The following is a 21854-nucleotide window of genomic DNA, read 5'->3' on the forward strand; positions in this document are numbered from 1 at the left end:
ATTTGTCTCCATGGTACCATTAGAATTAACCTAGAATCAACTTTCCATCTATACCTTTAACACAATCTTTATTCTTCTGGAAGACTATTTTTCATGAAACAACCATAGCATAACTTTCTGTGTGTGCAGGGTGAAAATGATAACACTGTGACCAATCAGATGTGCTGGGCATCTACTAATATTTAACAAATACTGCTGACCGTGTATCTATTTTTATTCCGATAAAGTAGCTGTCTTAAAGTCCAACCTTAGAGCATTAGCTATACAGTTCCATCATGTCTCTTGCAGATAGATTCCATTTTATTTTTGGCACATGTCTTTGGTCAGCAGTCACAGAATGCAATCTGAAGGCCAGTTAGTGTCAATGAACTACTTGTACAATCAGGATATCAGACAAAACAGCTGGAGAAAGGAAATAAGTCTTACATAGCTACATAACTCATTAGAATGACATTATTTGCTCTTTACATTGTACTCATCCAAAAGAGAAAAAAACTTTGATTTCAACCCCAACCGTAGAGTAGAACAGACTCGGTAGGACTAATTTGACACTGTTTATAGTCCCTCTGCGCTCAGGTGAGCTGGTAGACACAGTCAGTAGAGGGGTACTTGGGCAGGTTGAGCTGGTACTTCTTCTCTAGGGCAGGGGGAACAAAGCGCCCCCCTAGGAAGTGGTACCGTCCCCTGAACTGGGAGGCAGCTTGTTTGGGGGCTGTGAGGGAGATGAGCATGTCAGGTTGGATTCCGTCGGGGCTGCCTTTCTCCACGTCCCAACCTTTCGAACACAGGAAGAATGGGAGAGACAGGTGATTTCATGTACAATGACAAACATGCAACTTAATTTAATCTAGTAGTACTTCATGTTCCTCAAGGCTGATCATTGCTATTCAGTATTTAATGTATACACATTTTGTGTAGAATACACATATCTGGCCACTGAATACCATCAAAAGTCATGTTTCGATCATTACTTGATTAATATATATATACATACATTTTAAGGGCTACTTTTGACCATTAAATGGCCATAACTGCTCTTACAATATGCATAGCTTATTTGGATTTTCCTATATTTCACATAAATGCTTTCATACCTGAGGGGATGTCAACACTGGCAATGGGCACAGTGGTCTTCTTCAGTGTGGACAAAATGGCACCAAATGGCTCACGTACGGCACCCTGGAAGCTGAAGCCAAAGATGGCGTCCACCACTAGGTTGTAGGCCTCATCGATCATCTTAGCCTAGGGGATGGGAGGGATATAGTCAGGCAGAGCCAATTATCACGCGGCTACAAAACTGTTCAGTTAAATCAGTTCAAATCAGACCTACAACTATGGGCATAGATTTGAGTAAGGAGGTGGACGGTACACTAACTGAAAAGAGTCAGCCAATGATACTACGGAAAAATGGTATGGTGGTGAATAAACTAATTCATTCATGTATCACAAACATTCCAAGAGGCCCAGCTAGCCAATTCATGTGTGTTTGAATGTCTTGATGGAGTAATACCTCAGGCATCTCAGATAAGAAGGAAATTCCCATCTTCTCACACTGGATGGTCAAGTTGTTGAATAGGGGTTTGTTCGGCCTCTTTGGGTACAGTATAGTAGGTTCATAGCCCTGTGGGATACACATACATTTCACACATTCACTCTTACAAGAACAGGGACTTGATAATGCTAATCCTAACCAGCCACCTTGAAAACAAAACACTCATATTACTGAAAACGTATATTATTATATAATTGAAATATTTTAATCATCTTGATTCATTCCATGACACAATAGGCTTTATTAGGCTTCCTCAGCTAATACCGAGTAATGAATCATTGCTGATCCAGGTCAATCAAACATGGCAGTCTTCTAAGGGTCAATCAAGACAAACGCTACTCACAAATAGTTGAAGGTGTCGTGCACAGACCAGGCCATCCCCACCATTGTTTCCAGGGCCACAGATAATCAGTACAGTGGGGTTTGCCTTCACCATAGACTCAGCAGGATAGGCCTGAGGAAGGAAAAGGAATATCTGTCCATTTTATTTATTATTTCATATGAACTAGCTTTATGTGCTATATTAAAGGTTTCTGTGCTCAGTTTTGCTAGATTAAAAAAAACAAATGCAAGTAAAATATAAAATGCAAACTAAAACATAAAAATCAGAGAACTACTTTGCAGTCATAAAGTAGAACAATCTGCTGTACTTTACAGTCTTTTACAAATGACACCAGAGGAGCTTGGCAATCAAGGCAGATGAAGGATGAGGCCATGGCCATTTGGAATACAAAGACACCACTACAAGCATGTAGACACACAGAGTAAAAAAAGGGGGTTGTAGGTTTGCTGGTTTGTGTCTTCCCTGAGCTGAAGTGTGTGTCCCACCTTGGCGACAGCTGTGGCACAGCTGAGTCCGGCCAGCTCCATGAGCTGGTCCACACTGAAGCTGTAGTCTGAGAAGAGCTCCTCGTCAATACCCTGAGCTTCTTTCTGTCTGTAAACGAACAACAGAAGGCATTCTCATCTAGACCAGACCCGTGGCCCACTGGCTGTGTGGCCTATTTTGAGATTGTTTTGGTAATCTTACAGGGACTTTTGCGTTGAATGCCACATGTGATTTGACTTTGTTTCCACTTACCCTTACTGCAGAAAGTCAGTGACAAGTAATTACACAGTTTGGGTTTCATAAACATTTAGAATTCTTCAGCACTGTAAACTGTAAATCCTGTTAACTTTTCCAGCTATTGTCAACCACCACACGCCACAATACACCCATCTGTAGTGTGTTATGGATAGTGGGCACAATAAATTATAATAGGTAAGAGCCATTTGCTGCTGAGGATAGACAGGGGCTTCATGCACTCAGTCCTAGTTGTGTTGGGCATTGAAAAAGGCCCACAGCAGGATATGTTCTCACTATAAAACCCCACCACAAGAAAAACTGAGGCAGTTTGTTTGTAATGATTCCTACCCGAGATACTTCACTGGGTGTGCCATGCTGTGCAGTGCTCTACAGGGCAATTCTGTGCGTGTGAGACTCTGGGAGAGGGAGCATGCCCTCTGCGATAAGACCTTGCCTCCTTGTGATGTCACAAGGAAACCAATTCCCAACAGGGTACGGAGCCCAAACATCCACTTGGTCTTCACACCTAGAAACACATCAAAGATGACTGAAATGGACAATCCACAGGTCACCATGAAAATGTCCTCTCCAACTTTTTAAAAACATTTCACGCATACAGTTTTTTTTCAGATGATGTAAAATAATAATAACATTAATTCTATTTGCATCAATGTAGTGCTAGGGAGGCCCTTGGCACATACTGTTTTGGGCAAGTTAAGACCATGATTAACTGGTAAAATAGTACAACTGTGGATGGCCATGATAATGTGGAGGGCGGAGGACAGCTGTACAGAAAGTAGCGCACACACGTAATAACAGACACATTATCTCGATTTGTATAGCACACTTCCCTGTCGTTTTTAAACACAGGCCTTCCATTAAAAAAAGATTGCGAGCTAGATTTGTCCTTACAGTTAACACCACAAGTTGATTGGTCTGGTGCTTAGTTACATTAATTCTACTGCAATTACGGCCGTGTTAAATCCAGCCATGGTTGGTGTAACCTCTGACAATAAGCAAAGAAACAACTAACCTGTAAGCTGCACAGTGGACATTAATTTGCCCTCTTATTTCCTTTTGCAAGAACTTTTAATTAATTTCCGGGTCACACATATCAAAATAATAGCATTTTTGAAAGGTGATGTAAGCATAAATGTACCTCTCATGTGGACTGTTTCAAAATAGATAACTTGTTAATATTTAGATATTCGTTTTTTTCCCCTGGTGCCTCCATAAACGTTACAACGCGTCATTTGTCAGTTCGTTTAAAAGGTTGTCAGCGTCTTAATTCACTCCAGTCCACTAGATGGAGACTGTTTGAATGGTACTGTTTTGGTCTTGTCCACCGACAAAGAAGACAAAGACCAAATTACTTCCGCTGTTAGCAAGCCGTCTCAAACATGGCGGCGGGGCCAATTTCGGAGCGTAATCAAGGTAACTATTTCCCCAAACATATTTTTAATCGTTGGAGTTGTTCAGTGTAATGGTATGGGCTTTTATTTCAGCATATGAGTACATTTTGCCATGTACGAAGCACGGGTGAAAGCAAACAACTACGTTCTAGTCGGAACTATCCACCGCACCACCTAGCTAGCTGGCTAGGGAGACACGTTCATTCATTTCACACAATGCATCTTCTGTAGCTTTGGCGGTAACTAAAGTTGTCTAACTTGGCAATCATTGGCGTGATTTTTCACTCCATACAACCGCAAGTTTTATTACATTTATGAATGTATCTTTAATTTTGAATGTCACGAGCCCAGTACTCGTGCACACACCTGGTGGCAGCATGAAACAGAAGTTCACCAGCGAAGTTAGTTCAGTTCAAATGTTTTTATTTAAGGGGTCACTCTTGATGGCTAGGTTCGATTTGAGAGGAGGCCTGAATTGACAGGAGAACCTCTTTTGAACATCTGTAGGAATGGAAAATTGCTATCGTGACTTTAGCTGGCTAAACATTTGTTTGATCACATCTGGAACTTGACAATAGCTGGTTGGCTATGGTTATGTTTTCACTGATCTCAAGACTGTAAACCTCTCTGAAGCATCTGTCATTTCAAAACTCTAGAAAAGAGTTATACTCGCACTCTAAAAAAGTAATTTCTTCATTTGTAGTCTACATTCGTAATGTGTATCAAATTGAAATGCATGTTGTATGAACTGTGAATAATTATATCTGGTCTCTCCATCATCACCATCTTTTAGATGCCACTGTGTATGTGGGTGGCCTGGACGAGAAGGTCTCCGAACCTCTCCTGTGGGAGCTTTTCCTGCAAGCAGGACCCGTCGTGAACACACACATGCCCAAAGACAGGGTCACAGGACAGCACCAAGGTAAATATAGCACACATGGTGATCATTGTCATCACAGGAAATAATTCAAAATGTACTTAATTTTGAGATAATGTCAGATTACATTACATTACATTGATGCATTTAGTAGCAGATCACAGATGATCTAGCATCAGTTTAGCTGTTTTTTCGTGGTGAATGCAGTCATAACTGATTGTAACTATTGCATCTGTGACAGTCATATCTGCCAATCTGTTATAAAACTGACAATCTATTTCATTTTTTCAAAGGTTATGGCTTTGTGGAGTTCCTTAGCGAAGAGGATGCAGATTACGCCATAAAGATCATGAACATGATAAAGCTTTATGGAAAGCCTATACGTGTCAATAAGGCCTCGGCCCACAACAAGAACCTGGACGTGGGTGCAAACATCTTCATCGGTAATTTGGATCCAGAGATCGACGAGAAGCTGCTGTACGACACCTTCAGCGCCTTTGGGGTCATCCTCCAGACCCCCAAGATCATGCGCGACCCCGACACGGGCAACTCCAAGGGCTACGCCTTCATCAACTTTGCCAGCTTTGACGCCTCGGACGCAGCCATCGAGGCCATGAACGGCCAGTATCTCTGCAACAGGCCCATCACAGTCTCCTACGCCTTCAAGAAGGACTCCAAGGGCGAGAGGCACGGCTCGGCCGCCGAGAGGCTGCTGGCTGCGCAGAACCCGCTCTCGCAGGCCGACCGGCCGCATCAGCTGTTTGCCGATGCCCCGCCGCCACCCTCAGTTCCCACCCCGGTTATGACGACTCTCGGAACAGGCATGTCCATGCAAGGTGAGTTCGGGCTGTTGGGTTTCGCATGTAGATACGGTCAATTGAGTTTTATCCAGAGTGCTGATAAGCTGTATTTGAGCTGTGCTTTGAAGATAGGCAAAGTCACAACAGATGAATTTGGAGAAACTGTGACATTTCTGTCTATCTTTACGCTACCAATTGTCAAGTCCGTATGGCATCCTTTGCACAAACAGTCATTTGCAATAAATACCTTTGTTGCAGATTCATTAGACATCCTACCTGTAACGTTTTGTTTGTAAAATATTTTGACTTATGCTGTTCATATTTATCAGTGAACCAGTATACTGAGGAAAGCCTGTGATTTCCTGTTGTTTTGCAGGTATGCCTCCGCCAGGTGCCGTCCCACCTGTTCCTCCACCCTTCTCCATGCCCCCCGGGATGCCACCTGGCATGGGCATGTCTCACGGAGGCGGCGGACAGGGAGGAGGTCCAGGACATCAAGGACATCAAGGACATCAAGGACATCAAGGCCATCAAGGCCATCAAGGCCATGTACCCTTCCCCCATGGTAAGCAACCACCATATTACATGCCTGTGTGTTTAGTACACAGGGGTGTAAAATGGGTCTTGAGAGTTTTGTGTTTGTGATAATGTTTTCAGTCATGACATAAAAGGTAGCAATGATGGTCATAACTTGTGTTAGCACCAACTACATGGGAACATGGTAATGTTGATGTAGTGTCCTCTTAAGTTGAATTAGCTGTTGCTACAATGTTTTTGCTGCCGTGTCAAACTATAATCTGTGAACTTAATATAAAGCTAACATTTGACTATTAGTGTTCAACTTTTTATTTAATTAAAAACACATTCTCAAAATAGTTTCAGGCAAGTAGTCTGAAATAAACCAAATACAATTAATTTGAATCATTCAAGGAAGTTTAACACATTTCTGGTCCACACAACCCTCTGTTGCAGCCATGCCCCAGATGCCCATGCCTCCCCCTGCTCCTCCGGGCATGGTGCCTCCACCACCGGGTCCTCCAGGCTCCAACCAGCACAGGGCTCCTCCGCCAGGAATGCCCCCACCCCACATGGGCATGCCTCCCAGAGGGCCGTTCGGCATGGGTAAGTGCAGCAACAATGAAGGACTAACCGCTAACCTTACTCCTGCATTGCCATACTGTAACGTGTGTTGACTTGCAGTACATTTCAGTACTGAGTTTGATTTGTGGAATTTAATTTGAAGAATGTTGGCAGCATTTATAGTTGGTACTGAGTGTGTTATCTCTTTCAGGACCACCAATGCCTCCAGGCATGAGAGGTCCTCCTCCGATGCCACCTCCAGGCTATGCGGGTGGCCCTCCCCGGCCTCCTCCATTCGGCTTCCAGAGGGGTCCCCCGATGCCCCCACGGCCCCCTGCGCCACCCCGGGGGCCCATGAGGCCAATGCCCCCTTAAACCTCAACCGTCAGGAGCATCATGTTTTTATTTTCATTCCTAGGTTTTTCCATTTTCAAAAAAGCTTGATTGTTATTTTGTATCTAATTTTTTTCACTGTTCACTTTCTGAATGGACAGAGAATAAAGGTTTTTACTACCACTTTTGGGATCCTTTTATATATATATTGAGTTGCTTTATAATGACCAGCTCTTAAAAAAAAGTAACGATAACCCATAATAACACACAGCAGAAAATAATTCTAAGAATCTCCACAATCTTGGTGTGTAGAGTGAACCAGCTGCATGTACGACCCCATCATTGTAAATGCTATTGCAGTTGGTTCTCAAACATATACAGAATTTAGGGTGCTCACATAGTGAAAGGCAAATGTAATCCTGAGTATTTGTTGACATTACTGGCATCTTAAAACAACATTACCCTTCTTGGCACTCTTGTGCCCATGTTACATATCAAAGTACCTAGATGATGCATTTGTGTCTTCTCTTTGTTAGTCAAGGACCTCAGATAAGGCCACTTCTAGATGTGTCATTCCACAACAAGGCTATGAAATTGCAAGTATGAAGAATTCTCTTTAACGTGCAAAACTGTATGAAACAAGACAAATGTGAATGGGACAATTTTAGGTCATGTCTAAGATGGAATTTATTGTAATTTGCAACAGAAATGGGTGAATGTTCAAATGTTTCTGTTCTGTAAATCCTGCAAAAAACACTGGATCGTGGGTCTCGCCACAGATTTAATGCCACTGCTGCTGGGCCCAAATTTGTGGAGTGTACACACTCTGGGGTGTCCATCATGATAGGCTTTTTGACCATACACAACCAGCTTACAAACCACTGTAAGCAAAAAATCATTATAGACCCACCTATGCACAAAATTGTGTATAAAAAAAAAACAGAACGTGTATAAATACATAGTCCAACTGGTCGTACTGATAATTGAAACTGAAGATGCGTATGCCAGTCTGATCTTTGAGCAAGCTTCATCAATACCAGTACGAGGTATGGTTCCTTCTGTCCTCTTTAATTCCCATGGCATCCATGACCTCCTCTTCAAGAGTCTTCAAAGATGGGGTGTAGGTCTTCAGCAGTGCGTCTTCAGTTGGTGTGTCTTTAGGTCCATCTGGAGGAGGAGGAGAGGGCACTGTATTACTAATATGTTCTCCACTGCGTATCACCTAATGCAGATTCAAAGGCTTTTCATGGCAACAGGATGCTTATTAGTGGAATCGAGTCACTTGAAAAGACAACAAATATGACTGAAAGGGAGACGTCCCAAACACTTTGGGCTCACCCTTCCATTGCTCGCGGACGACCCCATCACTCCGTTGGACAGTGGGCTTAGGAATGATGCGTCCTGTTCTGGTGGACACGCGTACCCTCTCCCCCTCCTCTGTAAACCTCCAGCCTACCTCTGTTGGTTTCCTGTTGAGTGGGGATGGACCAGAGAAATAGACTCAGCCAACATATCATATGTTGTATTAAACATATAGTGTGAAATTATGTGAGACAGTAGGAATGAAGATATTGTACACACTCAAAAAGGTAAAATGAGGCTTTCTACTTCTTTTGTTTTTTAAATTGGTGACCATCTCAGGCTCCTATATTTAAGACTGTTAATTCTATAACGGGATTACAAATTCATGTTTACGTTCCAAAACCGGGGCCTGAAGATCAAGACACCAACCGCACTTATTATGTTCTGATGCTGTTAAGTTAAGATTCAAAGAAAAAAATATTAATATAAATAAAAAAATATTACCTATCAGTGGGGTCGATGAGGGAAATCTGAGTTAGCAATAAGGGAGCCTCACTGGCAATGTAGGTGCCTCGGTAATCGTTAGTCTTTCCAATGAATCTGTAATGCTGTAGGGAACCACATAAAGAAGTGTTACATGTAGACGAACCCTCTCAACAGTATACTCACATTTCATTCAATTCGAATTCCCACAAAAAGTTGGGAACTCTCATTCTCAAGAAAACATCATGGGATTGAAAAGTTCACATGCTCACATATACAACGGAGAGTTGTGATATGATTCAGATTCAGATTTCACAAACACTTTTTTGTAATCCTGGCACATAGAACTGAACAAGTATTCCATGGAATGACGACTGAAAGACTAACCTTGCAGCACAGATATAAACAAACATATCAACATGATGGTTACTTGTTTTATTTACCGCATTGAGTCCTTCCAAAATGACCCAGTTGCGATGTCTGAACACCTGGACCACTTTGCCCTGTTTTCCTTTGTCCTTTCCAGCTAATATCTCCACCTGGATGAAACACCAAAGACGGATTAGTCAGATCAAGCTTTCCTGGCAGTGCTGTTGACTGGGTCTGTGACTGTGACTTGTTGCGGAACGTACCGTGTCGCCTTTGAACACCGACCAGTTCTCATTTGGAATGTTGTCCACAAAAACCTTTCTCCTATGTAGCCCAGGTGGGTTTCGTCTCTTTGCAGGAAATGTCCAGGGCCTACTTGTCCCGTAGCGGTAGTCGCGAGGGAAGGCCGCTTTCGCAGCCATGGACAACAAGGCTGTAAGCCTCATTGTATCCGTCCTTGTGAGGGCAACAATAACACTTTGATTAGGAAAGCACATGACACAAACTTCAGGAAATAAAAGAAGACTAGAGATTTCCACATTCTGACTTTGTGTATTCTATATACATCTGTCCTTTTAGGAAGACACATTTCTCAGCATAAAATGTGTGTGTGTATGCATGCATATGCATCATTGCAAACTGCTTTGAGAGACTGGTTCTCTAACATCTGAAATCCTGTCTCCCCACTACCCTGGTCCGCCATTAGTTTGCCAACCGCACCAACAGGTGAACAGGACACAATCTGCACGGCACTTCACTCTGCCCTGACCCACCTGGACAGTCCCAACTCTAACGTCAGAATGCTGTTCACTGACTTCAGCTCAGCATTCAACACTGATCCCCTCCAAGCTGATCCCCACGCTTAGCCAGCTTGGTATTAGCACATCCCTCTGCAATTGGACTTCGGACTTTCTGACGAACAGACCCCAACCTGTTAAATTAGACAACCTCTTCACCTCCACTCTCACCCTGAACACCAGAGTGCCACAAAGGCTTTGCGCTGAGCCGCCTTCTGTACTCCCTCTTCATGGTGCATGGTTCTAACACCAAAATCAAGTTTGCAGACGACGCCACGGTGGTAGGCCTGATCTGAGGGGACAATGAGACGGCCTACAGGGACGAGGTCCTGGCCCTTAACACACAGAAGACCAGGGAGATCATTGTGGACTTCAGGGAAGCTAAGAGCCACACACATGCCCCCCATCTACAACAACGGAGCTGTAGTGGAGCGTGCTTCAAGCTTCAAATTCTTTGGCATCCACATCTCAGATGATCTCACCTGGTACCTGAAGTCCTCCATCCTGATAAAAGGAAGGACCGCCGTGCCTTTACTTCCTGCAGTCTTAAAGATTACCTATTGTACTCATTTTCAATGTTCCTAATTTTATTTTTGGGGTCTACTAGAATAGATTTACATGCTTTAATACTCCAAAAACACATTCTTTTTCTCATATTGTACATCTCTATTCACCCTCTGTCTGAAACACTCTGTTAGAGCTCCTGTGTATTTAAGCCCCCCTACTGATGAGCCCAGTGTGCTGAAATTGGTCAGCTAGGTGGGCAATAAGGATTATGTTTACGAGATTGCATCATCTTGTGACAAAACAAAAGGATGGAATTCCAATGAGGCATTTCAGGCAGCTGAGAAAAAGTGGTTTCTGTGGGAGAGTTACTCCCTCTGGTGTGTACTTTGGGCTATGTAACTTTGCAGACTGTTTACATGCACATAAGCTATAAAGCACTCTAAAGGAAAGGGGAAAAACTGAAAAGCATAATAGGTCCTATTTAAGAAAGCTCTCCTCTGTCCCACAATACTGGTGGACTTTTACAGCCGTACCATTGAGAGCATACTCACCAACTGCATCTCAGTGTGGTATGGCAATTGCTCTACATCAGACCCTAAAGCACTCCAGCCAGCAGGTGGTGAAAACTGCCATTTACTATAAACACTGTCTGAACAGGGTGAAAACCATGATCAAGGATGCATCCCACCAAGGACTTTTTACTCTCCTCCCATCCAGCCGGCGTTATAGGAGCATCTGCTTCTGCACCAGCTGGCTAAGGAGAGCTTCTTCCCTGACTGCTGAACTCCACACCACAACGCTAAGCAATTTCACTCATTGCATCGCTGTATCAGTACTTTTATATTTGCACTGCTCATTCTTGCACAGGCTGAACCTCTCATGTTGCTCAGATTACTATCATTTAGATTGTACAGTACATTTTGTCTGTATTACACATACAACCATTATATATGCCATACCCTTTCTAACTCTGTACACTACATAATCATCTGCATGTTGTCACTGTCATCAAGAATGAACATAGTGTAAGATACACTTATCTATTTACTTGCCTGCACTTATCTGTGAATAATACTGTTATTTTGCACTTCTGGCTAGATGCTAACTGCATTTCATTGGCTTTGTACTTATACTCTGCACAATGACAATAAAGTTGAATCTAATCTAAAGACACTTCAGCTTGAAATATTATATTCAAACAACCCTACAGCCCAGGAATTTCAGGAGCTCTTTAATGGACACAAGACAAAGACTTTATCCTTTCATGTATTCTGTATTTCAGTAGTCTTTTATGTGACTAACAGCAGACCGTTTCACCTCTTACCTCAATACTAAAACCTGAATACTAAAAGCCTGGCTCTCCAACTACTATGACAAGAGAGTCGTCAGTACCTCACCCTTACTGATGCAAAACACAGAAAATAAAATTGACAAAATAAATCTGGTTCAATAATGAATAGCAGAACAGAACACTTGACCTACATGAGATCTAGCAACATATGACGTCCAGCTTCAAACACTATTTTCACACAACTGACACAAGTGATCTTGCTTTGGCAGAATATGTCGTGCAGACCGGGAGTTCTCGACCCCAGAGGAACGTTACGCTAAATGAATAGACAACCTGACCCATCCTAATCCACATATTAGGATAGTATTAAACTGAATTAGAAAAGATGGTAATGTCTCCCCAATCTGCATGGTTCAAAATCGTAGGCTCGCTAATTGTTTTGTTAGCCTATATCTGCTTAGGTGAGACTAACAGCTGCACTTCAACAAATTAATGAAAATAATTTAAAAGCCTATGCTGTATAAAAATTGCAATAAAAATACTAAACACCCAATAATATAATGTACTCACTAGTTTATCTTACAGTCCAGTTGGTAGAGCTGCACTTCAATGTCAGCCAGGAGCACGATTGAACGTGACTCAAGTATTACTTCCGGGTGAAAGAAATGAATCGAATATTTTTGTTACCAAATCATTTCTTGAATCCTTCAAGAGCTCTGTTGTTACTCAGTCGGCAGTGGTTGCAATACAAGCAGTAATTTCGAAAATTAAATGACAAATTTCCTCATTCTAAAATATGTGCATAATAAGATTGAAGTAGATAAACGCTAGCATAGCACTAAAACTCAGTATATCCATACCATGTTGTGTTATATGTCAGAAATGGGTTTGTTGTAGCTGTTATGAGACAACATGTCTAACAAAAGCAATGAATACGCTTGTGCGAATTTTCTTTAACCATTCACATCAGTTTATAGTGGACTTTTACTTTGACTGCAACTTTTACCCGGTTGTGAAATGTTTGTATTGCTTCTTTCAAGCAGTGTCCCATTTTGGTCGGGTAGCTGAAACTCGGATGGCCTAAACAAGGAATGTTGTTTGCTAACTAAAAGGGCATTCGTTCTGAAATATATCTAAGCCAGGGTAATTCTTCGTACATTGGACGTTGTTAGCAATAGATGTGGTAGACGCTGTAATGTATTTTTTTGGCTTCAGAATTAGCATGACTGACATGACTTGCTAATGTTTTTCTAACTAGCTCGCTATAAGTTGGTTAATTCAGCTTACAGTATTCATCTAACTAGCTGCGTGCGTTTAAAGGTACCTGGTCACTGTAGAGTTTTGCACAAGTTAAATATTTGGACGCACTGAGCTTTATACACGATTCTACAAACAAGGACTGGTGTGTTTTTCTAACGGCAACCATCCCTAATTCCATTGGTTGCTAACTGTTTGGTAGCCAGCTTAGTTATCATATCGTTTTAGCTAAGTTAACTTGCAGCAGTAAAGCATCTACTGTCACGCATATTATCGGATTGTATAAAAGCACATGATGGTCGCATAGTAGCATTTAGTCAAACGTGTCCTGTTGCACTTAGGTCAATCACGAAAATAGCTGATAGGGTAAACGTGCCCGTAGGTAAGGTCAAACCTTTTGACTCTACATTAGGTGCATTAAAACATATGTTTTTGCAGTTAGACAAAGTCTAATAGCGACAATGTCTTTAGTAGCATATGGAAGTAGCGGTTCTGACAGTGATTCAGACGACAAGCCCGTTAGTCGTCCAGCAGAAAGCAAAATTGGAAGGGGGCTGTTTTCCATCCTGCCCTCGCCGAAGAATGCTCATCAGCAGAGTACCGCTAGAGGTACAAGTTTGGGAAGTAACTTTTCTACTAAAGACCACGGGTCGGAAAATACAACGCCAGGTTTTAGCAAGAGACCTCAAAGCAACTTGGAAACGAAAGGTTTACTAGATTTGCCCAAGCCCAAGAAGCGGACAGAGCCAGTGAAAATCACCATTCCAGACATAAAGCACGCTGACGTGAGTACTGAGCAAACACATATTCTTCGTGGGGAATAGAATATCAGGCTTACTTGCTTTATGCAGTGTTTTAACGCAGTATTTGTTTTAACAGTCTGACTCGGACGAGGATGAACCTAAGAAGAGAAAGAGGATTCAAACTCAGGTAAATTAAGTGGCTTCAAAAGCTGTTTGTTTACTCATACTGTCCTACTTTGGATGCACGCAAAATTCATGCACAGTGAAGCAAGTATGGCTTCATGTTTATTTGGAAATTCACGCATGAATGTTGAGAAATCGATGGTTATTTTGTGAACCATGGTGTTGACAGGCCACAGTATCGGGTTATGTAGTTGGTCTAAGGAAACAGTAGTAGCATCGGTCACAGCCGTATGCATTGGAAAACAATTCTAATATATGACCTTATTATATGCCAAAATGTCAATGTAGACGATATTTCCTAGATTATTGGTTGATTTTATTTAAAGATATAGTCTGTATCAGTATTAAAGAGATCTGTCCATTCTCTTTTTTCAGGGCAGTGGACTCTCCTCTCTGCTTCCCCAACCCAAAAACATGGTAGTGAAAGAGACCCACCGTCCATTAGTGCCACATTCCCTCACCAAACACGCTGCCCTTGCCCGGACTCAGGCGGCCACCCCCAAGAGCCTGTCGAGCTCCACCAATGCCTCGCCCTCTGCAATCAAGGCCGCGGCCAAGTCTGCCGCCATGCAGCTCGCACGGCAGATGGCCGCCGAAGAGGAGGGCAGCGACGAAGAGCTGGCCCCCGAGAACTACTTCTCTCTGGGGGAGAGCTCACAGCCTCCCCTGCTGGTCTCTAAGGATGGCGTGGTCCCCGCCGGCGTACCTCTTCCGCCTGGCACAGAGAATGCCCCCCTGCAGTTCGGTGCCCGCCTGCCTGGCTACTCAGGCGAAGGTGCTGACTTTGACGTCAAGCAGCAGGACGCAGCCTACCAGCAGTACCAGGATCCGGCCGGGGAGCCAGGCTCGGAGCCTACCAGTGAGGTAAGAAATGGGTCCTTTCCCACAATGAATATGTGTCACATAAGTGTGTGAGTGCCATATTGAGCTCTGAACTAATAGTTTCCCATTATTTTTGGGCACCGATGTCACATTAAAGGAATTTATTTTGTACATTTTCTTGCCTTTGATGAGATTGGTTTGGGTTGCTGCTATCATTTGTACTGCCAGCAGATGGCATGCGTTTTAGGCCTTCTTAAGCCTGGGATTAAACTGTTGTCACCATCCCCCATGCCATTATACATACTCAAATATATACACACCCATAGTGACTTGAAGACCAATTTTCACATATGGTGTTGGGGGGGGGGGGGGGGGGGGGGGGGCGGGCGGGCATGTGCATTTGTACAGCTTTCATGAGGATTCATTTTTAGGCTTGATTGTTTTTTTTACTTTTGAAGTATTGCTTCATACTGATGTGCTGTCCTATCAACAGGGCTACTATGCTGGTGGATACTTCCCAGATGCGGAGCCTGAGCAGGCTGGGTCATCCTCGCTGTTTGATGATGAGGCAGTAAGGAAGAATACTACTTCTCATTTTTGTCTATTGAGAAAACACCATCGGTATAAATCTGCTGGATATGTTTACCGAATATTATTTGTGATTTTAGATAATTAGCTTTTGGATTTTAAGTGTGACTTGATGAGAATATCTATTGGGTTGCATGTTTACCTCAGCACACACGATATGTTTCATCTGAGTACCAAAGTTATTAAAAATGTGTCAATGATCTATTCATAAATATTGCGTAATTTCACACAAACATCACAGATAATTGGGTCGCAGTTTTTTGTCTCTGAGTTCCTGAATCAATCACCCTGAACCTCTTGCTCCTGTGCTCTTGTCGTAGTTCCGGCGGTTGCAGGGCAAAAGGAATCAGGGCAAAGAGGAGGTGAAGTTCCTGGAGATTCGGGGGGACGACCAGCTCAGCGGGGCACAGAACTGGATGACGAAGAACATAACGGAGGAGAAGGAGCAGCGCTCGTCCTTCAGCAAGGTGAGGAGTCAGGATGACCGAGCAGCCTACATTCCCTGTAATGTCCAGAACAGAAGGAAGCATTTTCACCCTAAAAGCTGCATGTATCCATTCTTTCCTCACACTGATGGACTGTGGGAGCTAGTGTTTGGCATAGTAACCCCATCAATTGAATATAGACCTGTCCGATAATAAGACGAGTATTTCTTAGTATTGTTTTGTCAAACCCCCTCTGAATGGTCCTGCCTGATAAAATGCAACACTCTGTTCATTGAAGATACAAAATTACACCACAGCTGTCTTCTTTTAATGACGTACCGTTACGTAGTGACAAACCGCTCAAAGTCGAAAATGATTTGGAACAATGAAAAAAAATTCTTCGGGTTACAGCCCCGAATGCCCCGGCTGGGCGATGCTCCAGGTTGGGACCCCACGCCTGCTCTCCCCCTCCACCAGCCTCCTCCGCTCTCTCATCATTTAGTTTTTCAAAATAATCAGCTGTAGGCCGCTATAGCCGATGATTGAAGTGCAGGCAGGGAGAGTGCAAGTAGGGAGATAGGTTGGACGTGTTGAGCTACATTTTCACTAAACATTAGATTAGTTGCTTTCAGACATGCCCTTGGTATATAGGTGTACAGGAGTATCGTGGTGTTGATAACAAACTTCCTTCTTGTCAATATCAAAACTAAGACTGTCTCCATTGTATGCTTTCTAGAAAAAGGGCGGACAACCAACTGGACAGCAGAGGCGCAAACACCAGATCACATATCTCATCCACCAGGTAAGTTCACAACCAAGTCTCGGGTGTTCTTATTATTCATGAAAGGAGGTATTTTAAGCAGGGATGCAATTAAAACATTGTTAAAACTCTGTTCTTGTAAGCAAGAAAACAAAAAAAACCTTCATGATGTTTTGTTCGAGGGTACTCGCTGTGTTGGTAGTGAGCTTGTAAGCTCAGCTTTGCAAATAATTTCAGCTGCCTTCTATGGCATGATTGATGAAATTATTCATCAAACACTTAAGGAGTGAAAGAGTGATCGTATTCTCTCTGATCATTCTGGATCTGGAGTCATTTGGAGTACATTTGATTACAGTCCATCTTAGATTGACCTCAAACAACATTTTGCCTGTCAACGCCTGGTATTGTCATTGATGACGCTTCTTTTGTCGACCTCAGGCCAAGGAGCGAGAACTGGAACTGAAGAACTCCTGGTCCGACAACAAGCTGACTCGCAGGCAGACGCAAGCTAAATACGGCTTTTGAGGATGTTGAGGCCTCGGCGGTCTTCCCCGTACAGCTCAAACTGCTCCACTTTCTTTCACTCCACAGAGTGGGACACTGCGTAGGCTAGTGGAGGCATGCACTGTTTGTATGTGGTTAGTCTCAGTCACCTCTGAGTCACTTCCTCCCCCAGGGTCTGTCTGTTGGAACTGTTCTTCTGTGTGTACTGTGCGTCCATTTACCCGGCCAAGGAGCAAATTGTGAATACACAATGAGGTCAGTTTTCGCTTGGTTTTGACCATAATCAATCATCTCATCAGAGAAGTTGTTGACTGTGAATTAATGGCATATTTTAAAGATAAAAATCTTTTTTTTCCCCCACGTCCTTGTAATTGACATATAAACTTCACCTCTGTAAATAAGAATGAACAGTAAACCAAGGTACCATATGATGTCATTTATTTCGTGTTGAATAATGTTATTTTGCACAATGCAGATACCTGTAATATTTTGATGCTTCAACCCCTTCTCCATTCCGACCAACCCTCTATGAGACCTTGCAATGTTAGTCAAACCAAGGTTCAAGGGGCGGCCAGTACCAGTTAGAATACCCTATGGTGTGAAGACAGATTGCTGTACTTGTTTTTTTAGCTAATCCATTTTTAGCACTAGTTGTTGTTCACAAGTGCCTGTGAACATGAAACTCAGACCATAAAACCAAACTAAAATCATACCTGTATAGTCCTCCCCCCTTGGTCACCATTACCATAGGCTATCATGAAATAAAATTGCACAGGCATCACAATTTGAGTGTAGGGACTGTTTTTCAGCCTCTTGCTATTTTAAATGTGTCTGTCCATCAGTTTTGTTTTGACACTTCCAAGCATCCCTTCATGACTTTCCTCCTCCCCCATGTCTGTTGTATTTGGGTTAAGGCACTTATGTCTTCTCACTCTCCAGTCCTTCAAATTGAGGGCTTGTTACCCTAGATGCGGAAATAAAATGGTGTTCGTTCGGGGCCTTCTTGGATTCAGTATGGGGCTTGTGAAGACGCAGCACTCTTTTCCCTCATTAGCTTCCACTGTGTGCCCGTGGACAGGGCACTTAACCCCATATTTCTCTAGCGAGCAGCTTTTAGTGCTATTTAGGTCAAGCGCTGCAGGTCCCAGATGTGTATGTACAGAAGTGTGTTGCAGACAAAGCAGAAGCTGTCTTAATTTGTCCCGCGCAGAGTCACAGCAAACTTGGAGTGGATTGAGGGTGGAGGAAGGAAGGACAAACCAGCGAAGTAGCCTATAACTAAACTATTAGGTGATGAGTTTAAAGCCTACTTTGTACTTATGGTCAGGGCCTACCGTTTAGCCTTTATGTTAGATGGGATACCCACCCAAGGAAAAACGTTCCATTAAAATAAATAAAAAAGGTTAAACTGATAATGTATTTAAATTGAACTAGTTATTGAAGTTGTGAACAAATGTTTAAGAAAAACCATGCAACAGCTGATGGGCCTCTGTTTATTTTGTCATTGTCAAAGGGGGGCCTGCCATGAAAAGTTTGGGAACCACTGCCCTAGATAAAACATAATGTCATGTAAAGTCATAAAATGACTTGAATTTCCTGTGTATTCAAATAAATTGCACACATATTTTACGCCTTTCTCTCACTCCAGCAGAAGTGGAGGCGACCAGTAAAGCTCATGACTCAAAGCCTTAATGCAAGCAACGTTGCATTTCTCCTCTCGTCGTCATTTGTAGCAGTCTATGAAGCACAGAGTCCCATTACTGCAGACCTGGTGTGTGTTTTATTAGCTGTTTGTTCCTGGACCTCAGAGCCATTGGGTGCACTAAACCAGAGAGCTGAATCCCGCTAGGGAGATGGACCCAGAAGTTATTGGCTTGATGCAGAACATAAACCACAGAGTCCATACATTAACCTATTGGCTAGGCAATTAGAAAATAGATTTCATATAGTCATCCTCTTGGCTCTGTGCCAGTACATTATGTATTCATAGTGACTTAAGTCCATGCCCTCTGGACTTGATGAGGCTCTTTTTAAAGCAAGTTGGGGGGGGGGGGGGGGGGGGGCTTCACAAGATGTGTTTTTCCATATACAAGAACACAATGTCCTGACTAATCTGGTTAAAATCATTAGCTTGTAAAGTCATTTGATAGAAAAGTAAAAGAGTGAAGTGAAAAGCTATTGCTAACAAATCACCTCCCTTTTTAGCAAAGGCCACACACAGAGCTTTTGTAACATATGAGCTCAGTGAGCCAAGCGCTGTCCTTATATTGTCCCCTTTGGCGGACAAACAAATCTATGCTAATTCCACCATGGTAGCAAGCCAATGATTCCATCAACACTTGGCAAAACTTTTTCCTCTGCTAGAGATGTATATAATGCGACCGTTTGTTTAGCTTTACAACAATATCACACCCTCGTCTTCTGCCAGCCATAGGCAAAGAATTTCATGACGTCAAAACCGATAGATGTTTGCAACGGAATGTTTACAACGACGGTAGAATGCGTGTATCTTTTTCATCGGCTGCAACAGTGCGCTTTTCACACAGAATGAAAATATGCCTCTGTTAACTTGGCCAGCAGAGTAGGCAGTTGCATTTAAATATCAATGACATCTTATGCTGTTCCATATCAATACCAGTGCCTCATATCAATAAACTATTTTCTCTTCTACACACATTAAAGCTGCTAAATATATAGGACATGTACCAACTGCTCTTTAACTTTCCATAATTAAATAATTTTTTCAAAGGATTTACACCATTATTGGCTCAGGTGTGTCTGTTGGTCTTATTTACAACTTTCCATGAATAGACCATTATTTCCTAAAATCAATTGAGCCCATATTTTTGTCAATGGACCTTTATTTGGAAGTCTTCTCGAGTAATTTTGGCAGTTTTAAGGGAGGAAGGCAATGGAAAGGTCATGCCAACCAATAAGGTTTCTGTACATTGTCCTCTAATGCAGAATAACATGGCCCTTTCCCTTGCACTGTGTCACTCTCTCATTGCTACAATTCCTAGAAAAAGATCTTACTGCTGCCCCGTGGGTGATTTGGCCCAAACGCCACATGCCTCTCAAAGTGGGGGGCTATGGGCAACACTAGGCCCCACAGCTTAGCTCCATGGCTGCCATTGTCTTCCACTGCACTCCTCCTTGACCTCCCTCCCAGGACAACAAAGCCCCGCGTCTTCTAAGCACAAGGGCACGAACAGTGTGACCTGCCCACTCCCTGCATTCCTGCTGGCTATCACTGCGCTGCCAGTGGGCGCGCACTAGAAGAGACCGCAGGGGCCTGACAGACCAGCCTCTGTGGGTGCGACACGATGAACAAAAAAAAAAGCCCAAGGCCCGGATTCCAGCACCGCGCTTCAGAATGGACCGCAGTTGTTGTGTGGATCGCCCATGCTGCCACACTGTATGGCGCACGTAATTAATGCATCTGCTCAGGCAAACCTATGCAAAGAGTCTGACTGGATGAAATGACCATGCTCTTGTGGATAAATTGAGTTTAGTCTATGCAAATTGGAAGACTTTTAAGTAATGATTCTGTCCTCTTGTGTGTAACGTTTGATTCACATAGAGTCTTGGTTTCCTCTGAGCTGTTGCATTGGCCCCCTCCACTATTTAAAGATGTCCTTTACATTTCCTGCAACGCTGGAGGCCTTCTTTATTTCTAATGTATTTTTGCAGTTTTTACCTGAATTGCCCCTGAAGCTCACCAGTGGCTTTTTAAAGGACATTGTGTTTCACATCATACAGTTTAAATGAAATTGGCATCACAGTCCTGCAAAAAGAAGTAGACAGTAAGATGAATGCTGAAATCCATGAAACAAAATGTTTACATGATTTAAAAAGAAGACTTGTTTTTGAAGTCCATCTCTATTCTTAGCAAACCTTATAAACATCGCTCTAAGATCATAATGCCAATAGAGAATAATTTACTCCATTGAAGGACTTTCTTGATGGCAAAATGTTTTTTTCCTTCTTAAATAAGTATTCTTCATTTCAGCAATGCACATAAAACAATCCTGTGATACATCAGAGGATAACTAATTTGTGGCCCTGGGGTTTGTTTTCGCCAAATGGAATGCATCTTTCAAGGGGAACACCGTTAACATTCTAACAACAGGCCAAAATAACCACATTACAAAAGCCAACTGTTTTAAAAAATATATTTGTATGCTAAGCTATCAGGCTTTTGTCACACAATGTAATACACTACAGAGGCCACTTTGTTCTCTGTTCCCACTGGTCCCCTTTCAAAAAGCCATAACATTCATTTTTTTCGTTTTCTTTCTTTGGCACAACATATTATTGTATGTGAGGATATTGTCACTCAAAACAATTGTTGTTAGATAACTAATAATTTATTTAATAGTTCTTCCTCAATTCCAAATAAATGTATCAATTAAATAGGTTGTGACCTTGAAAGACCTCAGCCATTGTAATTTTGGACAGCCCCAGAACAGAATCTCTGTATTCAATACATCCAATAGAACTACTGTATAGGTCAGTATGTTCTTCTGTATACAACGCGAGGTGAACTCACTCTGAACATAATTTATAGCATGAAACATATACAAGTCATATTGAAGTGTAATCTATTTGTGTAATAGGTAGATATCATCCGCTAACAATGGCTCTTTTGTGCCTGGGGCTGTTTTGCATTGTGGCCAGGTTCTTGCTCATAGACAGGCCTTGTT

The 21854-nt window shown here is 42.6% G+C and overlaps 4 protein-coding genes across 6 annotated transcripts; 2 read left to right on the forward strand and 2 right to left on the reverse strand.

The window, feature by feature from the left end:
- Positions 1–51: 51 nt before the first annotated feature.
- naxe (NAD(P)HX epimerase) lies at positions 52–3799 on the reverse strand. 3 transcript variants are annotated; one of them, XM_031586444.2, is made up of 7 exons: positions 3778–3799; positions 2967–3144; positions 2381–2489; positions 1896–2006; positions 1511–1621; positions 1095–1242; positions 52–775 (listed from the first exon to the last, which is right to left on the reverse strand). In XM_031586444.2, the coding sequence occupies exons 1-7, from the start codon at positions 3782–3784 to the stop codon at positions 573–575; spliced, it is 867 nt and encodes a 288-aa protein (XP_031442304.1). In that variant the 5' UTR covers positions 3785–3799; the 3' UTR covers positions 52–572. The 3 variants fall into 3 exon arrangements, with proteins under 3 accessions (XP_031442304.1, XP_012673720.1, XP_031442305.1); XM_012818266.3 differs by lacking the exon at positions 3778–3799 and adding an exon at positions 3652–3738; XM_031586445.2 differs by lacking the exon at positions 3778–3799 and adding an exon at positions 3531–3629.
- Positions 3800–3945: 146 nt separating this feature from the next.
- sf3b4 (splicing factor 3b, subunit 4) lies at positions 3946–7303 on the forward strand. Its single transcript, XM_012818265.2, has 6 exons — positions 3946–4052; positions 4824–4952; positions 5201–5743; positions 6084–6272; positions 6680–6829; positions 6999–7303. Exons 1-6 carry the CDS (start codon positions 4019–4021, stop codon positions 7160–7162), a joined length of 1209 nt encoding a protein of 402 aa, XP_012673719.2. The 5' UTR covers positions 3946–4018; the 3' UTR covers positions 7163–7303.
- A 486-nt stretch (positions 7304–7789) lies between these two features.
- On the reverse strand, positions 7790–12543 carry mrpl24 (mitochondrial ribosomal protein L24). Its single transcript, XM_012818267.2, has 6 exons — positions 12440–12543; positions 9538–9730; positions 9349–9444; positions 8927–9030; positions 8459–8589; positions 7790–8287 (listed from the first exon to the last, which is right to left on the reverse strand). Exons 2-6 carry the CDS (start codon positions 9718–9720, stop codon positions 8151–8153), a joined length of 651 nt encoding a protein of 216 aa, XP_012673721.1. The 5' UTR covers positions 9721–9730; positions 12440–12543; the 3' UTR covers positions 7790–8150.
- Positions 12544–12881: 338 nt separating this feature from the next.
- Positions 12882–18780, forward strand: prcc (proline rich mitotic checkpoint control factor). Its single transcript, XM_012818264.2, has 7 exons — positions 12882–13911; positions 14006–14056; positions 14428–14916; positions 15368–15445; positions 15783–15929; positions 16624–16689; positions 17086–18780. Exons 1-7 carry the CDS (start codon positions 13588–13590, stop codon positions 17170–17172), a joined length of 1242 nt encoding a protein of 413 aa, XP_012673718.1. The 5' UTR covers positions 12882–13587; the 3' UTR covers positions 17173–18780.
- Positions 18781–21854: the final 3074 nt, after the last annotated feature.

This window comes from Clupea harengus, chromosome 19, assembly GCF_900700415.2.
Source record: "Clupea harengus chromosome 19, Ch_v2.0.2, whole genome shotgun sequence".
In the NCBI taxonomy this organism is placed as follows: Eukaryota; Metazoa; Chordata; class Actinopteri; order Clupeiformes; family Clupeidae; genus Clupea; species Clupea harengus.